The sequence below is a fragment of the Amblyomma mixtum genome, chromosome 3 (assembly GCF_055824585.1).
Source record: "Amblyomma mixtum isolate Tamu chromosome 3, ASM5582458v1, whole genome shotgun sequence".
Lineage (NCBI taxonomy): Eukaryota > Metazoa > Arthropoda > Arachnida > Ixodida > Ixodidae > Amblyomma > Amblyomma mixtum.
In genome coordinates, this window is record NC_143014.1 from 144,730,067 (window position 1) to 144,756,138 (window position 26,072).

General features: G+C 51.9%; 3 protein-coding genes across 5 annotated transcripts in view; 2 read left to right on the top strand and 1 right to left on the bottom strand.

Annotated features, from left to right (window-relative positions):
• The window catches only part of bcn92 (LYR motif-containing protein bcn92), a 35,796-nt gene extending 14,114 nt beyond the window's left edge, over positions 1-21,682 (top strand). Inside the window, exon 3 of the mRNA XM_089581422.1 lies at positions 21,294-21,682. Within this exon, the coding sequence (XP_089437548.1) occupies positions 21,294-21,317 (24 nt within the window). The 3' untranslated portion in view covers positions 21,318-21,682. The remainder of the gene's footprint in view (positions 1-21,293) is intronic.
• LOC149352261 (uncharacterized) overlaps positions 1-26,072 on the bottom strand; it is a 79,648-nt gene that overhangs the window by 4,985 nt on the left and 48,591 nt on the right. The window contains exons 1-4 of one of the 3 annotated variants that reach the window (XM_089581420.1): positions 18,972-19,048; positions 11,715-11,849; positions 11,465-11,627; positions 10,946-11,142 (exon numbers count right to left, since the gene is read on the bottom strand). In XM_089581420.1, coding sequence (XP_089437546.1) covers positions 10,948-11,142; positions 11,465-11,627; positions 11,715-11,849; positions 18,972-19,027 — 549 coding nt within the window. In that variant the 5' untranslated portion in view covers positions 19,028-19,048 and the 3' untranslated portion in view covers positions 10,946-10,947. Of the gene's footprint in view, positions 1-10,945; positions 11,143-11,464; positions 11,628-11,714; positions 11,850-18,971; positions 19,049-26,072 lie in introns of those variants that run through there. The other 2 variants (XM_089581418.1, XM_089581419.1) reach the window with 2 other exon arrangements.
• Positions 23,552-25,904, top strand: LOC149352262 (uncharacterized). The gene has a single exon (XM_089581416.1). It carries the CDS (start codon positions 23,888-23,890, stop codon positions 25,754-25,756), a length of 1,869 nt encoding a protein of 622 aa, XP_089437542.1. The 5' UTR covers positions 23,552-23,887; the 3' UTR covers positions 25,757-25,904.

Below are 26,072 nucleotides of genomic sequence, written 5' to 3' on the forward strand. Positions count from 1 at the left end.
TCGGCTAGGTATAGTGTGTTGCGTGCCGGAAGCATCTTTCCCTCACGAGGTGCGACAAGCCATGTGGGAAGCAAAGGCAACAAGTCTTTCTAGCGGTGGCGTGCCAGCATTCTTGAGACTGGCAGAAAGAGAAACTCCTGAGCCCTACAGCTATCTGAACCCTTTGCAGGACGGCTGCAGTGCACTTATCTACCACTTGTGCTGGCAAACGCTGAAAAGTACCGGCCAATCACACAAACCATTCAGCGCGCTTTTGTCTTCGGCTAACTGGCGTCCTCGGTGTTCCTCGGTGTGCGTTTTTACAAGCCCAGTTGTCCAGTTCTAAGCGACCCATTATGGCGCGAAAAAAAAAATATAAAAGGCTAAAATGTTGTACGAATACGTACAACATTTGAGGTCTCGTTATGAAGTCAGTGGCACAAATGTGAACCACTCTTTTTCTGCAAAACCAGTGGTCGAAATGTCTTGAAAGTGATGTCATTAAATTTCTAGTCAAGCTGCGAGCAATTACTATTTGTATGCATGTGAAACATAATAAACTTTTATGCCTCAAAAAGTAGTTAGTATGGCAACCCATCTGGTTAAACATACCCAGAACGGATACCATCTGTCAAAGTATGGCTATACCTGCTTTTCCGTCCATCAAATACATCAGAGTTAACGAACAGAATCTGCACATAGAAACTGCTTCCGGAATATGACGGTGCTGAAGTTAAAGAAAAAAAAACAGCAACTGAATGAAAAAGTGAGGGTGGTGAACTTAGTGCATTGTGTTTTTTCCTGCTGTCCTTGTTGCACTAACAATTTCTTCGTCTTTTCTAGTTATTTAGCTACGGCTGATTCTGTGCAGGAAGGTGTACGCTGAAATCGGTGAACACTTGCAACTACGGTTTGGTTTTGGCGGGGGTTTAATGTCCCGGACCGACTCAGGCTTCGGGGGACGCCGTAGGCTTCGGAAATTTCGACCACCTGGGGTTCCTTGACGTGCACTGACATCGCACTGTAGACGGGCCTCTAGAATTTCGCCTCCATCGAAATTCGACCGCCGTGGCCAGGATCGAACCCGCGTCTGTCGGATGAGCAGCCGAGCGCCATAACTACTGAGCCATCGCAATTACGGTCCATCATCATCATCACCAGCCTAACTACGCCCACTGCAGGACAAAGGCCTCTCCCGTATCTCTCCAATTAACCCTGTCCTGTGCCAGCTGCGGCCACCGTATCCCCGCAAACTTCTTAATCTCATCCGTCCACCTAACTTTCTGCCGCTCCTTGCTGCACTTTTCTTCTCTTGGAATCCATTCGGTTACCCTTAAATACCATCAGACCTCTCCCATATCTCTCCAATTGGCAGTGTCATATGCAAGCGGCAGCCACCGTGTCTCCTCAAATGCCCTGATCTCATCCGTTCACCTGACTTTCTGCCGCTCCCTGCTACGTCTGCCTTCTCTTGGAATCCATTCGGTTACCCTTAAAGACCAATAATTATTTTGCCTTTGCATTACGTTCCCTACCCAAGGCCATTTCTTCTTCAAAATTAGACTAGAATGTCGCGTTTCTTCCCCTGACCCACTCCGCTCTCTTCCGGTCTCTTAACGTAACACCTGCATTTCCATTTCCATAGCTCGCTGCGTTGTCCTCAAGTTAAGTTCAATCGTCTTCGTTAGCCTCGATGTTTCTGCCTCATAGCTGAGTAAGACATTTTTTGTATACTTTACTCTTGAGGGATATTAGTAATTCCGCTCTTCATCTCCCGAGAGTGTCTGCCCAATGCACTCGATCCCATCTTAGACGCATTCCCTTACCACTTCCAACGCTTCACCGCCTATCATAAACTGCTCTTTGCCGTCCCAGACTGTTGAACACTACTTTTGTTCTCTGCGTATTATTCTTAGACCCACTGTCCTGCTTTGCCCGTCTAGGTCCTCGGTCATGCCTTGCAATTCGTTCCCTGAGTTACTTAACAAAGATGCCAACAGCGAAATCTGAGATTATCATGGAATTTTCTACGGGTGTGAGAACAGTACTTATTTAAAACCGAATAGAATGCGAATAGTGTAGCTAAAAACCGAATCGACTACGAATCAAATGCTATAATTATTCGCTACTTGCGCGAATATTCATATAAAACGAATATTCATGCGAAACAGCGAAGCGCTAGCGGCGGCGCTATAGCTTTTGTCGACATACGCAGCAGTGATACCTACAGGCAGCATTAAGCCAGTATGTTAACTCTGTTATCGTCACGTCCAGCGCATTGAAAAATCACCTTTTGCTACTGACGATGCCAAGCAAACTAGCGCAACATTTCAGTTGAAAGGGACGAGAGTTACAGGCCATGGTCTCCGATTTCGGGCATAAAGGCAGTGTTTGCTATGCCTGGCTGTGCCCTGTCGCATCGCCCAGTCTTGGAGGTCATGTGTCTGAGCATCGTGAACGCTGCCGTCGAAGAAAACTACGGTATGCTCGATATACGCGAACTTCGTGTCAGTTTTATTCGAAAACTATGCGAAAACTTTAGATCGTATTCGTTTCGAATAATTCTGAATGTACTCTATTTGATTAGGTCAGTGCATTGAATAGAAGAATATTCGATTCGATATGAGAAAATTTCGAACATGCGCACGCCTCTGGTATTCTCCATTAACTTTAATCCCCAGCTCTTCCCAATCTAGTTCTCTGAATACATTCTGTTAACACGCGGTGAATAGTACCATAGAGACAGTGTCTCTTTGCCTGACACCCTTCCTTATCGATATTTTATCACTTTCACTGTGAAAGACTATATTCGCTCTGCAACGGTTATAGATATTTTCCAACACCTTTTCATACGCCTCATCTACACCCTGGTTACGCAATGCCTGCATGACTGCTGAGGTTTCGACCGAATAAAATGCTATCTCGTAGTCTATGACGGCTATACGTGGTCTGTTAGAAAAGTATCCGACCTTATTATTTCTTTTTACGAACACCTGATGGATATGAAACAAGCGCGCTTGCATCAGCCGGCCTTGAACCTTGGTGCGCATGCGCGAATGTTTTCCCGCCTGCCGCCAGCGTCAGTCGCTGGGACACAGCGTTTGAGTAAGGTAGTGCGCAGTGCTGTCGTCGGTTTTTTACTGCAAGGAAAATGGCGGAGCGACTGGAGCAGCGCAACTGCATCAAATTTTGCCAGAAACTGGGCGAGAGCCAAGTGGAAACCATTCGGAAGATTCAGCACAAACAGTTATCTCGACTTCATGAACACCATAATCACTGGTTACGAGTCTTGGGTGTACGAGTACGACCCGGAAACCAAATCCCAGACGTCGCAGTGGAAGCATTCCACGTCACCAAAACCATAGAAGGCCCGCCAAGTGCGCAGCAACGTCTAAGTGATGCTGACTGCTTTCTTTCACTCCCGCGGTGTGATACACCACGAGTATGCACCGCAGGGTTAAGCAATCAGCAAGGGATGTCCTCCGTCGCCTACGTGATGCTGTGCGGCGCAAGAGACTGGCGTTGTGGTCAACAGGAAATTGACGCATCCATCAAGACAATGCTCCTGCATATTCCTCGTACTTGATTCAGACTTTTTTGGCGAAAAACCAGACTCCTGTAGTTCAACAGGCTCCTTACTCTCCTGATATGGCCCCCTGCGACTTCTGGCTGTTTCCCAAAATCAAGAGGCCATTGAAAGGAACGCGATTTCAGACAAAAGAGGACATTATGGCTGCAACGACAGCTAAGCTAAACTCCATTCCGAAAGAGGCCTTCTCGCAATGCTTCCACCAATGGCAGCACCGCTGGGAGAAGTGTGTGGAGTCCCAAGGAGACTACTTTGAGGGTGATTAGGTTTCCAACGCTCCAGTTATGCCAGTTTTTTTCCTCCGGTCAAAGGTCGGATACTTTTGTAACAGACCTCGTATGTAGTGGTTGGTTATATTCTGCGCATTTTTCTATCGCCTGATTGGTTTATTGGTTTATTGGGGTTTAACGTCCCAAAGCAACTCAGGCTATGGGGGACGCCGTAGTGAAGGGCTCCGGAAATTTTGACCACCTGGGGTTCTTTAACGTGCACTGACATCGCACAGCACACGGGCCTCTAGAATTTCGCCTTCATCGAAATTCAGCCGCCGCGGCCGGGATCGAACCCGCGTCTTTCGGGTCAGCAGCCGAGCGCCGTAACTACTGAGCCACCGCGGCGGGGGCTATCGCCTGATTGATGGTGTGAATAAGGCCCATTATCGAGTGGCCCTTCCGAAAGCCATCTTGGTCCTTTGGTTGAATGAAGTCTAAGGCTGATCTAATTTGATAAGCCTTTGTAAATACCTCCTAAACAATGGGCAGTAAGCTGATCGGTTTGTAATTTTTCAAGTCCTGACATCCCCTTTCTTGTGGATTAAATTATATTAGCATTCTTCCGGCACGCTCGAGGTCATGAGGCACTCCGTGTACAGGGTGACAAGCCTTTCTAGCACAATGTCCCCATCGTACTTCAACAAATGTGCAGATACCTGACCCTCACCAGCCGCTTTTCTTTTTTTTTTTTTTGCATTGCTTGTAATGTTTTCTTTACTTCCTCTTTCGTTACAGACGGGATGCCCAATTCTTGGACACCAGTAGTTTCATCATTAGCATCCTGATTTTTCGGCTACTGTAGTGATCTGTGTATACGGTACTTAGGCTATTTTAAATATATTATCCATATTCGTAATGATATTGCCCTCCTTGCTTCCAAATGCGTACCTCTGATTTTAGCCAGTGGCTAATTATCTCTTGACCGGTTTTAGGCTGCCTCCATTTTTCAAAGCCTGGTCCTTGCTCTCCACATTATACTTCATTATACCGTTTACTTTAAGCTTATTGCTTTGAGAGTTCTACCAGCTCATCCTATCTACGGGGTTAGAGGCTTTCATGCCTTGATGTTTCTTAATTAGGTCTTTCATCTCCTGAGTTAGTTTCCCGTTATCCTGTCTAGCTACCCCGCCCCCTACTCCGTGAACTCCGTAATGATATTTGTGAGATTATCGTTCATATCCTGAATACTAAGGTCATCGTCCTCTGTTAGGGCGGGATATCTGCTCTCCAGCGTGATCCTGAATTCCTGTTCTTTCCCTCTTGCCGCTAGCTTGTTGATTGGTTTCTTCCGTCCTAGCATTAATTTTCTACATTCACTGTTCAAATACAGGCTAATTCAAGACATTACCATGCTATGGTCACTACATCTCACATTGCCGAGAGGGTGCGCGCACAATATCTAGTCTTGTTTCATTTTTAACCTCGTCGTTCGGGCTGTTTCAAATTCACTTGCGGTTCTTCCGTTTGTCGAAGAACGTATTAGTGATCCGTACAGTATATCGGCCTGCGAACTGTATTAATAAATCACCCCTACTATTTCTAGAACTATGCCGTCGTCCCCAACTGCCTGGTCGCCTGCCTGCTTCTCGCCTACCATTGAATTGAAACTGCACATCAGGACAGTACACTGCGTTTTTACTTTACTCACTGCCGATTCCACGTCTGCGTAGAACCTTTCGATTATCTCTTCATCTTGACGGTGCGTAACGGTGTATAACGGTCACGGTGTGTAACGGAGACAAAAAACAATGCTTATCCAAGCTACACGCTACGTATCGCAGACTTTCGAGGAGCTGGGAACTGACGACGCCAAGGGGAGGCGAGGGGTGGCGGCCGTCAGCCCTAAAATCTTCCCGCAGCTTCCTTCAGTCCCCAATGAGGTGATTTTATTAAGTGCGTTGGGCGTGTAAATTCGTGCATTAAATTGTGGCTGGTCAGCGAATGAGCGAATATCTCGTCGATCTTCATGGGAAGCAAAGTTGCCAGTTAAGAATTTTGCTCTACAACCCCATCCTGGCTGCAAAAAAAGAGAGTTCGCCCATCCGTCTCCGCACTCCTACAAATGACACGAATCGGCGTCTTCCCTCCCGGTTGCGCGGCGAGCACCGTTGTCACTAGCACCGGGTTGCATATAAACGGCGGCGGCGGCAGGTGATGCGACGTACGCCAGCAGAGATACGTATTCGCTCGGTGCCTTCTCTCTCGTAATCTGTCACCTCGACCTGCTCGTAATTAAGCTTCTATCGCTAACGTTTGCGCCGTCTCTGGTTCTTCGCCGACCTGTGAAGCGCAGGTATATGCATAGAGACCGAGCACCCGTACCCGGCACAATACGCATCTCAGCGTGCAGAACCGTAATAATACGTGGTCCGTAATGCGTGGTAATCCGTAAGAAACATTATGCTAGTCCCTCTTTAACGTCCAACAGAGCAAATAGGATGCTCATTATTTTTAGATTCTACCTTACAAGTATGGCAAGAAGAATGCCGAACATTTTTTAGGCCTACGCTGGAACAGTGGCGATGACCGGGCTGGCGAGCCCGCCGAGGTGAAGACGTGCTACATCGGAATGCATAGGGGAGCAACCGGAAAGCAGGGAGCGTGAACGATCCGCTTCCGGGTAACCAGCGACTTCGGGTTCGAAATTAGCGCGAGCTACATGTAGGGCCCCTACGCCGCCGCCTATGCGAGCAGAGATGCGGCGCGCACTGAGCTTCGACTGGAAAACATTGTTCGCCGCTAGGAGAGGCCCTACGTTCATGAAACGTGGTTCGGTACACGCCAGGAAATCACATGTGCCTCATGTTTACATGGATATATCACCAGAGTAATTTTGCAGTTCTCACGCTGCACCCCAATGACGTGTGACAACCGGCCATACAACCGAAATACGTTGTGTTTATCACACATGTAGCAACACATAGCTAAGTGCTGGCGCACTCGAAGTAAGCGAACTGAGCGCCATTCGCGCCCCATAAAGCGGTGGGTAAAGCTACGCCACCGCGCGGCCAGCAGTTATGCAGTTGCACGTATAGACCTCCTTCACCCCGCGACGTCACGGAGATGCGGTGGCGCTGATGTCAGTAGCGACTTTCGCGTGGTAGGCAAAACAGGTTCCGCCTGGCCGTGCCTACCGCAGCTGCTGCAGCTACCGGCGGCTGCATATCGTGGCTGCGCACTGCAGAAGCAGTATGTACTGACCAGCTGCGTCGCTGTTGGATCCGCGTAGCCTCATAAAACGGAAAATTAGATTAGCCTTAATAGGTTTCTCGCAAATAAATGCCGCATTAGGAAATGAGCCGCGGTAGTAAAAGCGCGAAGTCTGGGTGACGACCGGCTCTGCCAGTCAACGTACTTCATAGCACGGAAATTGCCGCGCTCATTCACCTGAACAACCGCATGGTACGCTTAAAATTGCGCAAGGAAAAGAAAGAGCATGTATGTAGCTGCGAACGTATTTATCACCTTGAGCTGGTGTGCACGGGCGCCGGCAGGGTCACTCTCCACCGAGGAGTGCGTTTTTTTGTTGATAGCACAGCATGTTTTAACGTGTGCAGAAGTTATACGAACGTGTAATGACGCATTTTAGGGCATTTAATATATACTTCAAAATATTTCTTAACATGAACGACACAATTATTTGATTGTAGTGGAAAAGTCTGGTAAGTTGTGACAATCTTGCGCGGTCGCGTTGGCATGCTTCGAACAGCGTACTTTCATTGCATCATACATGTGTCATAAGCTATGAAGTAGTACATGATCGCGAAGCCTGTTTGGAAAGAAGCAACCGCAGGCCGGCTACCAACAGAGGCACGTAGCGAGATTGACAGCGGATGAGGCAATGAAAAGTGTTTTCTTTATTGATGCTTGAGATATGTAACCAAATTTGGTGCAAATATGAAATTGCTCTGCTAATTTCAGCAATGCGTTTTATTTTCAGCTATACCTGGTAAAGTTCTTTGATAATTATAATTAACACCCTCGTCAAGTCACCACTGGTCTTGAATAATTAAGTAGAAAATGCGGAAATTTTTTATTCCAGCACGTTGCCAACGCCCTATTCTCTATGATGGCGGTATTACTTCTTTTTTTAGATTCGCAGTACCTTTCTTATCAAAAATGAGTACCATACTACTGCTCCTGTAGCAAAGAAATGTCGAGAGATTTATTGCACTCCTCAATGTATCTGGAATCGTTCGCGACAAATAGAATCATTCTATTTCCATTCGTTACAAATTTACGAAGGGGTGAGTGATGCCAATCAGAAAATGTGGTAGATCACAAAACAAACCTTTAAGTTTTTTTCCCTCGTTTATGGCCTCTTCGCTTTCGTTTTGATCAAAGAAATGCCGCACTGAAATCAACGAAACCTCTGATCCCTCTTGTGCGTTGTGATACTACCATTGTGGTGCTCCGTCGTCGGAAACCGGCAGGATTCGCGACGTGCCAGGACCATCAGGAACGCCATTACCTCACAATTTTTGACGACCACAGATCTAAAAACCGTAATTTTATGAATTTTCACTGAATATTTTGCTATAATTTTTAGTAACCAAACAGAAGACCCAGGGCTGGAAGAAATATAATTTCAGGAATCCAAACTTTTCACCAAATCGACCAGTTTAAGAAGGGGAGAAGTCAGCCTGGTGGTGCCTGATCTGACGGCTAAAAAGAGCGGCTACGCGAGACAGATGAGATCGGGTCACGATCGACGCTGTCCCCACTTTTCGCACTGTGCGACACGTGTGTCAACAGCCGATGAGCGCACGTCGGCTCTGCCGAAAAAACGCCAGTGCTTCCCTCAGCACTGTCCCGAGGTAAAATCATTCTTGCTAGTTCAGTGTCAAAAACTTATCATTTTATTGAATGCCTGGGGTAGAAACCAACTGCAGCGCTTTCTAGCCATAATACAATACACACCGTGTCGAAATACGCCGTACATGGCCAGCGCCAGCCCGTGTACTTCGAGGAATACTAAGTTGAAAGCATCAACCATTGTTATGATTCTCGGAAACTCAAAACGCGCATACAAGCCTTGAAAACCGGCGCTGCACCACCTCAACTCGACGCCACTCCCTGGCCTCTTGCCTACCGCGAGCCCGTTAGCGACTGCAGCGCCACCTGGCTTGTTTGCAAACATGGAGGAGGTCTATACTGTTGGTCGTAATAGCTGTTAAATACGCTGTCGCACCCATGATACCGAACCTAAGATAAGATTTTGGGGAGATACATCGGACTTTGAAATTGGTTAGATCTATCAGACGTATCTGGGGAAATAAATTGCAAATTGTGAGGTTTAACGTCCCGATGCGACACACTTGCCATGACTGAGAGACTCCTTAGTGGAGAGCTTCAGATTAGTTTAGCCCACCTGGGATTCTTTAACGCACGCTGACATCGCACAGCACACGAGCGCCTTTTGCATTTCGCCTCCATCGAAACGTGGCCGCCGCGGCCGGGATTGAACCCAGGCCTTCCGGCTCAGTAGCAAAACACGCTGTAACCACTGAACCGCGTCGGGAGTAAGGAGAAAAATTGTAACGGGTCCGCTAGACATGCCTTTCACATCCACGAAACACAGCGATCGTATCCGTCCAACGTATACCCGAAAAAAAAAGGAAAATGTGCCGGATCCGTCCAACGTAGCCACAGCATTTTTTCTCTTCAGGCGTGATATGGAAACAACAGAAAGTGCAAAAAGAAGTTAAACATCACCACGCAACCTAAAGCTGATACCGCCCTCAAGAACAGCCAAAAACGACGCGTTAATTTAGCGCGATATGTATACATGAGCGACTCGCGCATTGCCCGCCGGCTTTCCCATGGCAGCGTCGCTTTCCACGGTTTGTAGCTTTTGAAGTAAATTTGGGTGTGGGGAAGGAAGGCGCAGTAACTGGCTGGCTGTAGGTACGCCTCAATCGCGCCTGGAGGAGCGTGATGAAGGAGGTGAAGATGGCAGAAGAAGAGTGTAGCACGATGTAGGCCACAGGCATTGGTCGCAATGGTTCTTGGTCGGCGCTTGGCGGTCTGACAACGGTCCTGACTCGCGCTCATATCCAACGAGCTGAACTGGAGCCTGTGCAGAGAGCTCCCTAGCTTCACGGGAAGCTTGGCACGCGACATAGTCGGAGAACGTTCCAAGAGAAGGCGTTCGTGTAAATGGTGACTAGTCGTCTTCTCTACCAGCTGGTTCCGAATCATGTCGTCCGCCAGGCTCTCAACGCCGCAGTCACTGACAAGGCTACGAAGGGCAGAGATGTACTCCTCTGCTGTCTTGCCGTAAGCTTACACTCTGCGGAGAAAACGGTGGCGGACGGCGATCGCGTTCACGGAGGATTTGTAGCGCCGCCAGGAAAGACTGTATCTCATCGAACTCGTCAGGACGAGGCGCTTCTTCACTCAATGTAGAGGGCGTAGCCGAGGGTGTCGGAGTAGACGACGGCAGTAAAGTGTAGAAGATTCGCTGACCTTCAGTGCATAGCAGTTAAGCAGAATGGTCTTCCGTCGGTCCGCAGCCAGTATGGAAGCACCCGATTTCACCAAGTAGTTGTGGAACGCCAGCTCCCGTTGCGCCCATAACGACGGGACGACCAGGAGTCGGCAGGAGGGGTGGCGGCTGCTAAAGACCCGATAATCTCATGAACGACGAAAGTAATTAGGCCCTCTCAAGTTTCTTTACATAGCATCCTCGTCGCCAAAACATGTTGTATCGTCCTAAGAATGCAGAACACAGCACACGTTGCACATAGCATTTGTCAAGCAAGCTGTTCTACATTACTTCTTTTCGCTTCCGCGCGGGTGCGTGCATCGCGTTACTTCTACTTTATAAAAAAGAGGCGCCGTAATTGAGGACTGCAGATTAATTGGCGTCGCACAGCACAGCGGGGCGTTTCTTGCGTTTTCCCTTTCATGGCAACGCGACTGGCGCTGCCGGGATTCGGGCCCGCGTCCTCGTACTCAGCAGCCGAACCTCGCAACTATACAGAGCCACCTCGACGCCCCAAAAAAGTGGGCACTCTCGTGGCAAGCAGTGTGAATTTACTGAACAGTGTTTTGCGCGACTAGTGCGGGACAAAGCCGTGTCCCGAGATGGAGCAGGGCCCACCTTCAGAGGCGTCCCGGGAAGCATCGGAGCGCCGAGCCCAGTCCGTAGCCGTAGCCGCGTGGTCCCAGGTGTCGCCGGTGGCAGGGCTCGCAGTAGAGCTCCCCGCCGGCCGACCGGTAGGAGCCCGAGGCCAGTCGCTGCCCGCACGCGTGGCACCGAAAGCAGCGCACATGGTACACGCGCCCGCTGGTGCCCACCTGCACGGGTTTCCAGGCATCCCTAACTGTGCCCGCATCCATAGTACACGCCGCGATTCGCGTGCGGGCCCAGCACTTGCGGATACCCCCGAAGAATTAATATTACAACTAAAAAAAGAAAAATAATAATAAAGTAATAAGGGCAACTTCGCGCTTTCGGAGGTTTTAGGTGCAAAGCGGTGCATAACTCTAACTTGATGCAGTTTTTATTAACGACTGTTCCCGAAAGCAACCGCGTGGAGCAAGCCCATAGAGCTCGTGTCAAGGAAAAGAAGTAAGCGGAGCGGCAAGAATCCCAGAGCACCCGGCGGCAGGGGCCCACCTGTCTCTCGGCGAAGTAGACAGTCTCGTGGCAGCGCGCGCACGCCTCACCGCCGCCGTAGCCCTGGCCGGCACTGCGCGAGCCGGAGCCCTGGTTGGGCGTGCACGCCGTGACCAGGCTCCACGATCCCGATGATGAGTACGCGCTGGGCGCCGGAGAGCACCTGCGAGCGGCGTTTCGTCAGCTATGCATCATATATACTCTGCGCAGCGTGCGCAGTGGCATCGCAGCTCGGACGGGCCCCACGCACCTGGAAGGCGCCATACCCGGCGACAGCAGCAGGGCCCCGCTGTAGCAGGCCGCGCAGTAGAGGTCCTGGCCCAAGGGTCGGGTGGCGGGCCGACCACACGCCGAGCACGCAGGCCGGGGCGCTTGGCCGGCCGCCCTGCGCGCCTCAGCGTCAGTGCTTCGCGGTCTTGAACCTCCTTACTTCGAGGCTTCGGCAGTACGTTTACGAATGCGTCACGTTTATGCCGCCAGTTTCCAAACAGTCGCGCGGACTTACTGGGTTGTCACACATGGTATCGAGAGAATAGCTCCCACGGGCCCCCTCCCCCCACGAACCCCTTTGGACGCGAGTACACACAGCTTCACCAGCGTTGGCATGCGCCCTGGAAGTAATGTCACCCGCGTGTTTTGTGAAACGAAGCCGGTTCCGTGTGTGGACCGGCACTACAGTTGAGCTTTGTTGTGCGCCTAGCATACTTGCAGACCCCATCTACGCCAAGCGCAACAGCGTTTGTGCGCGCTGGCAGCTGCGTGTAAATAAAGAACGCCGCAGCCGCGGTTACGCAATGCATGCAAGGTATACGCGCTGCGGGGACCTCGTGAGCGCCTCGGGAGACCAACAGGCGATGAAGCACACCGCCGGCTATCACGCAATGCTCAGAGTAAACAACGCGGCCCTATTTTTGTCTCCCGCCTGAGCGTGGTCATGGACACACTGAAGCCCCCGACTCCTTCCTTACACACTCCATTTTTTTTTTTCCAAGAGGCACGCGTCGTTTTTAGCCGCCTAGTCACTTTTATAAATCGGTACGAGCGAGTTGTAAAATAAATTATTTTATTGTTCAGTTTACTTAGAGAAATTGCACTCGCGTATGGTGAAATACAAATACAAAACTTTAGTACGGAAGCCGTGCTACGGCAAAAAAAAAAAAAAAAAAAGTCGTTGCTCCGCTTGAAAAAAAAAAGTAAAATCTACCACTCTGACTACCGTCGAGAGCACAGCCAGCTTAATCGAAGCGGAAAAATATTTTGAGCAACAGACGTTTCGCAGACCATCATCGAATGTTCGTTGTGTCGTGGGAAGCAGCAGAAAAAGTTGACGCGCACTTAGTCGCCGGAAAGTTTGCATCGAATCATTCAATGCGGCCCGTGGCCCCAGGCCGCCCGGCTCCCGGAGCCGCGACTCCCATAATCGCAACAGACAATAGAAAAAAATATGTACAGGAACACTCGGACCACCCACGCGGCTTCCGCCTGCGCAAATGGGAACCCGCGTTGCAAGCAGACAAGCAGACTTTTTTTTTCTTTGCGTGCAGTGACAGCTAGAGTGCGTGGCGCTTTTCAAGCAGTTTGATCCCGTTTCGAAGAGGACCCTGTGCTTCTTCCGGAACCTTTGCGAAGCGGATGGGGTGCCGCTCGGCCTCGGGTGGCACCTCGACTGTGTAGCATGTTTCTATAGCGCTTGCAGTTGTTTACCGCGCAACACAGACAGAAGAACTTCCCCCGCATACAAAACAAACGCCCTGCCTCTACAGGCCACCTTTACTGCCATAGTCGATGTCGTCTAACTGTGAATGAGCGCTCGCTGAGCCTAATATATGTGCATCAGAAGGCATGCAAGAGGTGCTCAGCCTCGGGGGCTGAATGGCGTTGGACTGGCGATCCTGGCTGCCCGAGAACGGGCCTCAGTGGCGGAGAAGCGAGACCACCTTTGCTGCGGTGAAGCTATTTGCACTGCTCTTTTTTTGCGGCCACGGACAGGTTTCGCTGAGCGATGACAATTAGTGTAAATTAAGGCCATCTTTCGCTAATAGCTTGGCGACAGAGTTGGCCGCAGAGCTTCGCAGGGGGTTATTGTTTATACGTGTAACGTTTACATCCAATCATAACCGCTCAACACAACTTTGAACGCTAACGAAACTATATAAGTCGCTGGACGTTTCGAAGTTTCACATCCGTCTCAGGTTTCGATGGCGACGGAATTTTCAAGCCAGGAACGCAGACTCCTGCCTTCCCTTACGCCTTTTCCTAGCGAGGAAAATGAGGTGAACAGAGCAGATTAGGAAGAAGAGAACTGCTTGTTGAACGGCTCCAGAGTGGTAAATGGCGTGAAAAGCTTTTTTTTTTTCTTCACGGGAAGAAGCAGGCGTGGCGTGAAAAGCTTTTTTTTTTCTTCATGGCAAGAAGCAGGCGAGACGCTGAAGCACTCTGGTGTGCAGTGCTGACGTAAGATGCCTGACGCGTGCGTGGGCACGCGAGCGAGCGCACTGCCTGCAGACCCGCGGGACGCAGCGGGGGTTACAACGAAAACTCCCGGGGCGGGCATTGAGGGCGTTTCGAGTCGTAGCTGCTCAAGCGGGGCCGGCCGATAGAGCCGCCAAAGCCGCCTGGCCGTCACGTAGGCACGCGACGGGGAACCCGAGCCCGCCGCCCCGTTGCTCGGCACGTGCCGGCACACGGGCGACACTCGCAACAACCGGCTATTTCGGGCATGCCCGAATTTGCGCGTCGCTGGTGCGTTTGCATGTTGACGCCACTCTGGCGCGCGTTTGCGCGATCTTCATCAGATGCCGCTGATCTGGCCAGCTGCGCGCACTGTCGGCAGCAGGGCCCCCACAGCCAGTTCGTTTGCGTGCCACCGGGCACGTGAGGGGTGACCCGCGCTCCTGTCTCCTGCCGGCTTACTTCTGGCAGCGCACCACAGCGGCCTGCGCGAGTTGTCTTAATCGCGCCCTCCCCTCCGTCGTCATCGGCTGTAGAATTGTGGCGGGAGGGAGCGCATTCAGCCAGTCACGCGTGGAGTAGCTGCTAAATCCGTCTCTCACGAGCTGCCCCCTCTTTTTTTTTGATCAAGAATAACTGGTGGGCCTCCTTGACGTCTACTTCGGCCGTTCTTCGAAATGTCACGTCTGCGTAATTGAAGACTTGCGTTTCTGGGAATAGCCGAAAACCTAAATATATTGACTGGCTTCGCATTCGAAACGGCAGCTGTGCGACGCAGCCTCAAAGGGAAGGCTTACGGAATCCAGGTTTTATTTTATTTTATCCTGATCTTCTCGTTGCCGTAACTGAAGAAACTCAGTCAAGTATGGTTTTTCGCGCTATTGGGATGCCTGGTTCACATTATCATGCGAAAGACTCCACAGCGAGAAGACTCGAGGACAGCCTCGGGGTTTCTCACTTTTGTGACAGTTCCCTCCGACGTTTAGCTTGGTCGCTATATATCGGAAGGCCGTTTTTAATCATGACGTGTACATAAGCACTCAGCACACTTATATGTGACTCATCTGTTCCTAAAAAACGCATATTTGTTGGTTAGTTCGATAGAAAAAAGTAAAGCAATAATTAGCTTTAGAGCGTTAAGCATGGTTAAGCTCTACTTCTCACGTATCGGGTCTCAGCATTAGGCGTTACAACGCAAATCGTAACCCAGTGGCTGCCATGGTAACCAAGGGGGTAACACAATGGGATACAATAATAACAGGCGGTAGCGCGATGCCCGAGCACCAAACCTCGAAAGTTAGCTATGTCGATCCGGTATATATAACTCTGTCTGGCAGGCGTCAAAGTCGGGCTGCTTAGTCCCGACATTCGTGTAAAATTTGTCGACCAACCGTTTGCCGCAGAATGTTCTGGATGGTGTCATACGATTCAGCGTATCGTGCTGCATACACCTACTAGTTAAGTTAGAGCCTAGTTCGCGGCAGGGACTAGAACTGGCGACCCATGTACCGATTCCGCGTCATATCTTCATATGAACATTGTGGCTCAAGTGTTTGTCGCAGAGTGTTCGGGGTGGTGGCATACGACTTCACGTTTCGTGCAGCACAAACTTACGATTAAATTAGAGTCTAGCTCGGGGCAGGGATTCGAACCGGCGACTTATTAGGTGTCTTAACGCTCGATATTCAATCGCTGCCTCAGCGTCGGCTCATTTTTTCTTTTCTTCTTTTTAGGGGGAGGGAGGAGACGAAGATATCAGCTTCTCTCCACTTGTAATGCGTCAGTCGTTTCGATCCCATTATCCACTTCAAGGGATGCGGCAGTTCTTTCGCACGGAATACGAGGATTTTTTGTTGTTGTTTTTGCCTAGCGCGGAAGTGCAGCATCTAATGGGCGCTGCCACTCTAACGCCACTGTGATTGGGTGGCACAGACAGTAAAGGCTGAAAGACAAAGCTAATTCAGCGCTTCTGTAAGACTCCACTGGAACCGGCAGTGGGTCGCCTGATGAGTAATGACTCATGCGGCGTCCATTCGTCGTAGCAATGGTCGCGAAGGCATGAGCCATAACTGCCCTGCGCCGCCTCACTCGGCGTGGCCAGAGAAATCAGGTGTGTCTGGCACTTTCATACGAAAAGTAAAGCTCTGTAGTTTCTTCTCTGAATACTAACAACAAGCTGTTACTTTTTGTTTATATTTTTCCCTCGCGACAGCGTCACTATACGCATCACCGTGAAACGCAAGGGCAGGCTTAGTTACACGACGTTGTTGCTTAACAGTGAAGCCAGATATCACGACCGTCATTGCTGATTATTCTTCACAGTCTGTTCACCTTTCAGAAAAAAGAGAAAAAGAAAATTGTAGTCCGGCGTCACTTCAGGGCGCGAGAGCGAAAACACGTATAAGACTGTGCCCTGTTCAGCCGCATAGGTTGGGATAATATGTCGGTCTTATTTCTCCCTAGCAACATACGGAAACTCTCGGGGGCAGTTAGTGTGCATTTTGTGGGGAATTCTAAATCATTGTCCGTCCTTGCCAGGCTTGGGCGCGTGACATTAAGCAAAAAAATATTTCTAGCACTGCTGGAATCTCAAATCAGCGCATGATCCAAGGATGGCGCCCATGTTCTGTCTAAGCAGTGCGCAGTAATTAATACTGCTAGAGTTCACCTGCTTGTCAAGCGTACCCACATAAATCGCGGCAAAAGCGGCGCGATATGCTGGCCGGTTGATGGTGGGGAGAGGGAGAATGTGTAGCGTTGCTTGAGAAATGAATATTTTTAGTTTATTGTGTGCGTTAGCGCTTTTGGATTGGGTTCTGACCCCTAAATCACTCCCAAGCAAAGCGCTAACCACGGCGCGCACGTGACGATTTACTCTGAAGGTTGTTACATTCTTGACGAAGCGGACAGGGCGAGGAGCAGCTCATGCCATGTGCGCAGCAGACCAATTGCTTCTTTAAGATTAATGGCAATGATAAATCCTTGCATGACGCGTCGAAAACGCCCCCAGTGTTTGCTGCGTTCGGCAGCTGATGAGGCAAACATCGGAAGTGTAGCACAGGTCCCCTGGATGCACCATCTACGTCCTCGATGCAGTGCTTATGCTTGCTGGAAGATCGTACCGCGATACATTTTTTACGCCGTTCGCACGCTCCGTTTAATTTTGGGGGCGCCTGTACGAGTTGGTAGACGCCTTTTGCAAGTATGTTCGCCGAAGGTCGACATTGTCAAAAACCAATGTGGGCCACACAAGGTGCGCGTATTGCGCATTGATGCAATAAGGCCACATTAACTACAGCAGTGATATTTCACTGCAGTCAGTTTTGTTACCGAAAATGACTGCAGACAAAAAATTCTGACGCATATGGGGGGAAACAGCTGAAGAGTACGGCACGGACCTCGTCGCTCCCCAAAAGGAAGGTCTTGGGACACAAGCCCTGAGTGATATTTCCATCGAATGCCAGCTTGCACACGAAGCGATGCATACTGGTTAGATTCCGTTTCTTGAATTTAATTTTTTTTTATTTCTGTGCGGCCTCTCTCTTCCACAAGACAGCAACGCCGGATATCGTCTGCGGGGTCAGTGAATGCTCTGGTAACATGAATGCAGTTCAGCATCTGCAATGTGCAACATGGGAGCGCGTGAGAGCGCAGTGAAGCAAAGCTCCGCCTCCAACGCGAGTCGCGTGATGCCCTGGCACGAGCGCGCGTACTCGCTGCGGTGACTCAGCTGCTGCGGCGTTGTGCTGCTCGGCGCAAGTCGACGCGGGCTCGATTCCCGGCCGCGGCAGAGGCCAGACGCGAATAAGCCCGTGTGCCCAGATTTCCGTGCACGCTGATCAACTCCGGGACGTCGAAATCGACCCGGAGCCCTCCACTACACGACGCGCTTCACAGCTTATAAGTGTTGCTATGGCACGTAAGGCATTATTTCAACTTAATTTTTGAGTCACGCACACGCATCATCCACGGTAAAGGCTGCGTGTCGGCCTGCGCGCATATAACGCGCCTGTGCTCGCTAAGTTCTTACACCTTGGCGACGCATTCCACACGTGCGCGCACAAACAGTCCTCTCCGCTGTTGTGCTTTTGCAGGCGACACGTGCCTGCGGTCGTCAACAGCATCCATGCAGCGAACTGTCCACGCGCCTGGGAGCGCGCCAAAAGCGGAGGCTATATAAGGCGTACGTCGTCGGGAAAGGGAGAACTGCCGCTTCTGAGGTGAAGCACCTCTGGGCGCGAGCCTTTTGGGCTCTCCCGTGAACTTTTCGAGGATTGAAAAAAAAAAGAGGGCAGGATCACGGTTACATTACGAGTTGGGTGGGCTGACTGTTATAATGTCCGCGTGCAGAATTAGCACAGGGTTCAGTATGAGGAGACGCCTTCGCTCTCATTCCGCTGCGGTTTCCTCTCGGAGGAAGGAGTTGGATAGGCTCAGAAACGTCGGGCACCTTAACTTGAGTTTATCTCCCAACCAGGAAGATTTCACTCCTAACTTTCGGGAGTACCGTGTCGTGTACGGTAGCGAGACGATGCTGACTGGGACGGACCAAGAGTTTCGCCTTACTGGATGAGGTCGACCCTATTAAACGGGCCTCCTCCTTTCCTCACCGCTTTCCTCTAGAGCAGGGCATGTCTCAAACCCTAGTGAATGATATTTCTTGCCACGCAACTGTGCTGTGCGTGTGTGTTCGGGTATGCTAAGCACGGTGTGTACATTTTGCGCGCTCGGCCCGTACGCGCTCTGATGCAGCCTAACGTGGCAAGCAACGCCCGAGATCCTCAAGGCAATTAGCCTCATTGCGTGCTTCTATGTTTAAAAAATCGTGATACGCCGCATTCATGCTGGAAGAATTAAAAAAAAAGAGGCCCATGGAAGGAGCGGTAAGCAGGCATTCAAATTTTTTGCAGTCCACCTGAATTAAGACAGAGGATATGTGCGCGGCCAGGGGACATGTCGCGTCGAGGCGCTGGCTGAGTGATGACGCACGTCGCCGGTCTCTTACGGGGTGGGCGCCGGGTCGCGAACGCGGACGCCATCTGCGCGGGGCTCTCACCTGGACGCGCTGGCCAGCTCCGAGCTACAGCCGCTGGAGCACCGGCTGGCCTCCATGATCCGCTGCGGCGGCTGGCACGCTTCCCTCTCTTCTTCGAGCAGGGCAGCGCGTGGCTCTTTTGATAAGGCGCTCGCATTTCTTCTTTTTTTTTTTTTGCCGACGCGAGTACCTTGCCTTGTGGATCTGTAGCGTCAGTTGCGGCGGGAATAAGTAATATTTCTCTACGAAAAAAAAAGAGTGAACAAAATCATTAAAATAATAATTAATGGCTCGATCGCGTGCTGCGTGAGGTATCGTCTTTGGCCCGTCAGAAGCTTCTCTCAACTGGCAAGTCTAACTTCACTCTGCGGCACGAAGGAAGGAAAGAAAGAAGAAAAGCTGGCCGCGAGAAAGAATCCATTCAACTGCACATCCATTTTCTGATTAATACTTATCTGTAGCCAATAACCGAGACCTCGCTCGCAGTTGATTGCCAACAACGGCTCAGCGTATGAATGCTGCATGTCAGTCTGATAACTTTTGGTTAGTTCTCGTCAAGTTCCAGCGTGATTTTTTTTTTTTTTCTCTCGCATTTCGCCTCTCGTTCGCTCTCCTCTTTCACGTCTGCATCCTGCTTGCCATGGGTACGGAACACGTGAGCTGCAAAGGCCCCGTTTTCTCCCGACGTACGTGGATTTCCAAAGCAAAGTATATTTCTCTCCCCGCGATCTCCAACCGAGTCACGGAAAAATCTCCCACGGCGCGCACGTGCCGGCCATGAGAGGAAAAGAAGCAACAAAGGCAGCTCACTGTTCCGACCAAGGCTGTCGGGCTGCATATATATATGCGGTGCAGAGAGATGGTGGAGAAAAAGGCTGACGGCGGCTGTCTTCATAGCTGCCTCCTGAATTGCACTTGCCTCTCTCGTTGCAACATCCGTTCAATCCGATCATTAAACTCGCGTGGCCGGGCCGGCGACTTCGTTGTTGCTCAAACATTGGACGGAATATCTCTGGCGCAATGAAGGGGGTCGCAGATATAGTGCACAGGCGCAGCTCCCAAGGACGCGAAACAGCAGAGAAACACTTGGGATGAAAGAGGAAAAGAAGAAATTACGCAAGGTGCCGGACTAGAGCATAAAATTTGGGCACGTCTCGCGCGCGGCGGGTGTGGCAGCGGTCAGTGCCCTCTATGATACGGCCCATAAACTGCGTATACGCGGTCGCGACTGCAGAGTGTAGACCTCTGTGTGAGCAGAAACAGTCTATAGTTGTTTAAAGGGAAGTTGAAATGATTTTTTTTTTTTTAGAGTTCGAGGTTATTCAAGAATTCGAATGCATGAAGCTTCCAGGTAAAGCATTCCAAAGTAGTCTTGCGCTAGCATTTAAAATGGTAATGTAATCGTCGATTAAAGCAGCGACGATGTTCAGGCTTCTCCTCACTGCGTTGGAGAAGTGCGGAAAAACTTGTGATGACGTCATTGTTGCCGAAATTTCAGATATCCGCTGTCTTCGCGCACATGTCGTCGCTCGTCTGCGATTCCGGCAAACAATGGATCTTGGGCTTTGGGTTTTCTTCTTTGTAGCGCCCGTTTCTTCGCTGGAGACGTATTGCTACTGTGCGTGACGTCATCACTGCGACATCTAATCCGTCGCAGAGCACTGCAGAGAAGCCTGAACACCGACGCGGTTTTGATAAGCGATTACTTCACCATTTCATATGCTAGCACAAAAAGGCTTCGAATGCTTTCTGCAAGCTTCGCACATTCGACCCCTTTAAAATCGTCGAATTCTGAAACCTCTTCAGTTGCCCTTTAACGACGAAGTCAGCGCGAACATTCCAACAAAACTACTCCACATTCGATTTATTTGATGCGTCAGGACAGTGTTTTGCACTTTACTTGTTGCCTGTTTCTATACACTGCGTGCGTTCATACATTGTGTACAACTCGGCTTCCCGCCATAAAAAAAAAAAGAAGAAGACGCCGTAATCCCGCGACCCAACTGACGCGTTCGGTAAGTCCAGTGCGCTTTGCATACTGGAATGGCGATTCCATCAACCGGCACGCGCGCTCTCGCGCCGTCGAACGCTGATGACGCGGAAAGACCAACCCCGCACTCGCGCGGCGAGGCGTCCCATTGGTTGTCCACCAACACCTTGACGCCGGGCCAAAGGGTTCACTGTATACACTGCGCTCACGTTAAGGACATCCTACAATCTGTTGATTCAGGCAGTATACGTATAGAGACAGACCAGCTCGCTAGTAAGGTGGCTGTGAAGCCTTGATTGCCGCCATCCTTTATATGACAAGTGAAGATTTAAAATAACGTCCGCTTGTTACAGGGATGCCAGGCGGCGAGAGATTAGTCATCATCGACATCGCGCTCTCCAAAGGAGGCTTTCCGACGCCACCAGCGCACCACAAGTGTTGGCCTACTCCTCCCGGCTGCAGGGGAGCCGCAGCGAGGCACCGCGGAGCGCAACAGTGCCCCGCGGTGGAACGGGGTCACTGAGCCGCCCGAGAGCCGATCGATGCCGGTGCGCCCAGACCGTGCTCCGTCTGGAGGCTCGCCGGAGAGGGCGGCCGTGGCAGCGTCTAGGTGGCTTTGGCCGTGGAGCCTTGCTCTCTCCACGTCTAAGTGGAAGGGAAGAGAGAAAGCTCGCGCGCATCGGCCGTCATTGCGAAAACACGAATGAATTTAGGTTGCTCAGTATGTACGATATCAGTGGATCAATCAATAAATCTACCGATTGACCTTTCGGCCAATCAATCAGCAAGCGAAAATATCATTCAGCTGCCAAGGCGCAGCAAGTATTTCCCTTACCAAGGCGCAACTACGACTCCCGGGTACTGGTTGACAGATGTGAGGAAACAGTCTGCGGTGCGAGACGCTACCATAACCTATAAAAGCAGTGAAAAAGTTATACCAAGCTACCTGAATAACACGCATGAACCTCGGTGTTTCTGCGTGAACCTCAGCGCCAACCCGCACAAGAAAAAAAAAGAAGAGATGCTAATAACATGCGCAGAAGTGACGCGAAACACTCTGAACAAAAGAATAGAGATTCCGGTAGAAAGAGCGGCACGTGTGGCGAGAATTACACGCACTCTTAGGGTTTCAGTCAGAAAAACAGAGAAAAATGCGGAAAATGAAAGCCATTCTGAATATTTGCCCAAGTCAGTCAGCCAATACGGAGAAGGATCTTTCTTATATATATATGGCACAATTAATTGCAGAGGACAGTTCGAGGAGGAGCAGGAGTAGGAGTTTCGAGGACAGCTAGAAGACCTGCGTGCGAAGACTGCAGTAAGGCCGTGATTTTACTTTTTTGGTTAGAAAACCTTCGCATAGCTTCAAGAGTGGACACCTTCAACTTTTCTGGTCGTCTTAATACTTGTCTTGAGCTTAGTAGTGAACCGAGCATGAGCCGAGTGGCGTCAAAATGCAGATTAATGTATCCGCCTTTGTGCGCCCTGTAACAAGCCGCGCCTTCACCTCGCATTTTGTTTCTTTACCCGACTCGCAATTGAGTCTTTCAAGCGCAATAAATTGCTCACGTCAACGGTTCATCGAGAGTCTGGTTCAATAGATAACCGACTACGCATTGCATGAGCCTGTTCGCTTCCAACGAACAAGTTGCAGATGTAATAATCTGCTTCGCTTATCACAGCTGCTACAGTGTTCGAATCGGCTCTCCGCGAGAAAATGCGAACGAGCGACAGTTTGTCCCGAACAGCATATTATTCTGTGACCGGCCATATCGCTTGCACATACTATATTTGCGCACTAAACTACATTTGCATCCTTTTTTGTGTATGTGTGCGCAGCGATGAATTTCGCAACTTCGCCTTCTTCTGTGGCAAAATACTAGTGGCAACCCCTGGGCTGTTATTACAAGCGGCGTAGCGTAAACGTCGGAGTTAATTTACTCTGCCTTTACCTCTGTAACGTGCCTGAAAAAAACAAGAACGTAGGCGCATTTCTCCCCTGTAAAAATGAGACAGCCGCAGCAAGTTACACATATCTAACCTGTAATCCGTAGTTAAAAACAGGGACATAGTTGCGACTGCGCTAGCGCATCCAGTAGCCAGCCTGGACATCATGGGAAACATCACGGAAAAGCGGGAACGCAGTAGTTAAGCGGTTGGGCAAACAAGACATTGAGCGTGCACACGAGTAGAGTAGAGGGTGTTTGGGACGAAAATAAAGATGGCAACGAAAAGAAGGCCAGGCTGCCTAGAGCGCACCAGGGAAGCATGACACAGTTCCATGAAACTAATTCCAAGTGTCCATCGGTCGCGCTAATAATAGCCAGAAAAGCCAGTCGGGGGAAATTCGCGCTTTTCCTTCAGTCGGCGAACTACGCGCAGGAAAGAGGCCGCTAGAAGACGCGCGCCGGCAAACTGGTGATGCAACATGCTCTTCGCTGCCGCTAGGCAACGGAGCTTCGATCAGGAACACGAGACGCACCCGTTGCCGCACTCCTTGCGCAAGGGAGGCGCCTCGCTCCCTCCCCACAAAGAAGGAAGAGGGGAGAAGGACTCTCACTAAACATGGCTGCCAGTGAGCGGCGGCGCGACTGCAGCGCCGCTCCGCCGAGCAACACGCCGTGGCCGTCGGCGGCAGCGGCGGCGGCGTCGTGGTGGTGGCCGGGGCCGGCCGAAAGGCAGCCTGGACGCGAGCAGGCCGGCGTCGCCGCAGCCCGAGGGCAGCCGGCAGCGGCGCTGACGAGGACGACGAAGCTGAGGGCGGCAGGCGCAGCTCGTTCCAGGCCATGGCGGCCCCCGTGCAGCCGTGCCGCCGCCGGTGCGGGCCCGGTCCCGCCCGGCGGCGTCGTCGACGGCAGCGCCTCGTCCGGGAAGGTCGCCCAGAGGTCGGTGCGATGGCGTCGTCTGCGCGCTATATTTAGTCGTCGGTCTCTTCGCGTGGGAGACTATGACCCCGAGCGAATGGCAGTCCTCGTGCGCGATTGGGCTCGCTAGCTGCCGGCTCCGCGCCGAGTCTCTGGCAAGGCAGCTCTACTGCAAGCCTTTCCCTTCCATGGACGACCGGCCCACCGCGGTGGTGCGCTGTCCGCCGTGCCGTCAGCAGTCAGCGTCGTCCACGTCTGTCAACGGCTCAACGGGCTCCTGGCCCAGCCCCCCGCCGCTACCGGCGCCGCAGGACGCCTCCAACTTCCTGGTGCGTACAGGCCGTGCTCTCTACGATCGGCTCTTTTCGCTCATCCAAGATCAAGCCACCGACTGTGTGGTGCAATACTGCGAGCAAGGCTCCAACGCTGATGACCCATCGCCGTCTTCGTCCGTCGATGAGTCTGCCGACGCGCCCGAACTTCTTCAGAAAGAACTCACAGCTGTCGATTCCTGTCGGAGGGAAGACGTGGTCGTCGAGGAGCCTCGAAGTACGGCCTCTCCAGAGCGTCCGCTGCAAAGTACCGCCTTAGTTACCGATGCGCTGCCGACCGTCTCGCGTCGAGAGGAGGCCAAAAACGAAAGCGATGAGTTCAAGATCGACGCTGAGGATGAACCGCGCCGCTACCCGGCGGAACGGGACGTTGTTCGCGCCGCTTTGGCGCACCGCGCCCCGGACGACAGCTTCCCTTTCCCCATCGTGCAAGAGCTGGTGCGACCTGGCGTGCTTGTGCAGAATGAGAGCGATTCTTCGTGTGACCTCTCGGACGACGCCTTCCACGACGCCGCTGACGGGCTGGCTGAGGAGTTCCGCGATGGCAGCGGTTCTTCGGAGACAAGTAACGAGGAAAAAAATGCGGCTGCCGCCGCCGCCGCTGCGACTACCGCCACTACCGCCACTACAGACACCATTTCCACTGTCGCTGCTGCCACCGCTGCCACGCCTGCTGACGCTCCGAGCGCCGCTGCCATGCCGACTCCTGACAGCATCTCAAGCCCTACCAGCAGCTCCACGCAGGAGACGTCTCCGAGCCGACCGCGGTCGTCTCGTTTCGCCAAGCACCGATTCGCCGAGGCCCCGCCACGCAAGATGACGCCCCGGGCACCCGAACTGCCGTCGCCTGAGCACCCACCGTCCGATGAATCGTCGTCGTCCTCGTCCGAGACCCTGTCACCCTTCGCGGACGCCCAGCCGCCGCCGCCAGCCACGCCGCCCAAGCGGGACTCCGCCGCGGACAGCGACGACGAAGACGGCGGCCGCGGCCTCCTGGTGCGCAGCACGTCGCTCAAGACCGGCAAAAGTCCGCCGGGCACGCCGTTCAAGAAGAAAATCGTGCGCTTCGCCGACGCGCTGGGCCTGGACCTAGCCGCCGTGCGGACCATCGTGTCCGAAGAGCTGCCCATGGTGCCGGCGTCCGCCTTCTCTCACCTGCAACTGGCGCCCGTGGTGCGGTCGCCGCCGCCGTGTACGTTGGAGCTGAAGGCGCTGTTCGCGCAGCCCGGCGCAAGCCCGACGTTCCTGAGCCGGCTGACGAGCCAGCGCGTCTGCCTCGAGTCGGTCGTGTCGTCGGGCTGCGCGCTGCACGCCGTCATCAGGGTGCTGAACGTGGCTTTTGAGAAGCTGGTGGTGCTGCGCTACTCGCTGGACAACTGGCGCTCCTTCTGCGACCTGCGCGCGGTCTACCTGCCAGGCTCGTCGGACGGCATCTCGGACCGCTTCGGCGTCGACGTCTACCTCACGCCGCAGGGCGACGCGCTGGTGCAGATGTGCGTGCGCTACGTGGTCGGGGAGCAGGAGTTCTGGGATAACAACGAAGGCGCAAACTACTGCTTTGAGTTCCGGGACTCCCCCAAGGACGAGCCAGAAGTGACTCCCCTCATGAACTACCTCTGACCCGCGCGTCTGCGTGTCAGCCCTAGTATTTATTCGTGACTGCTCGTAGCTGTACAGGAACCAGTGTGTGGGCCGGAGTTTGTTGTGCGATGCGTTTCTCTGGTCGAGGCCGGCGTAGGTTAGCAATAATAAATGGACCGCCAGACGAGCGCAGGATCTGCTTGCCGTGGTGCGCGACCGGGTGTGCGAGGACGAGAGCGCGGCCAGAGGAACGAGGTTGCTCTGCACCCCTTCCTATTTATTTTATTTATTCCGCGGGGGCGTGTAAAAAGCAGCGGTGTCGTCGTGATCGTCTTTCAGCGTAGCCCGTTTGCAT

Bases quoted from the DNA above. Each gene is read 5' to 3' on its own strand.
- LOC149352262 (XM_089581416.1), top strand. From the start codon at position 23,888: ATGACCCCGAGCGAATGGCAGTCCTCGTGCGCGATTGGGCTCGCTAGC.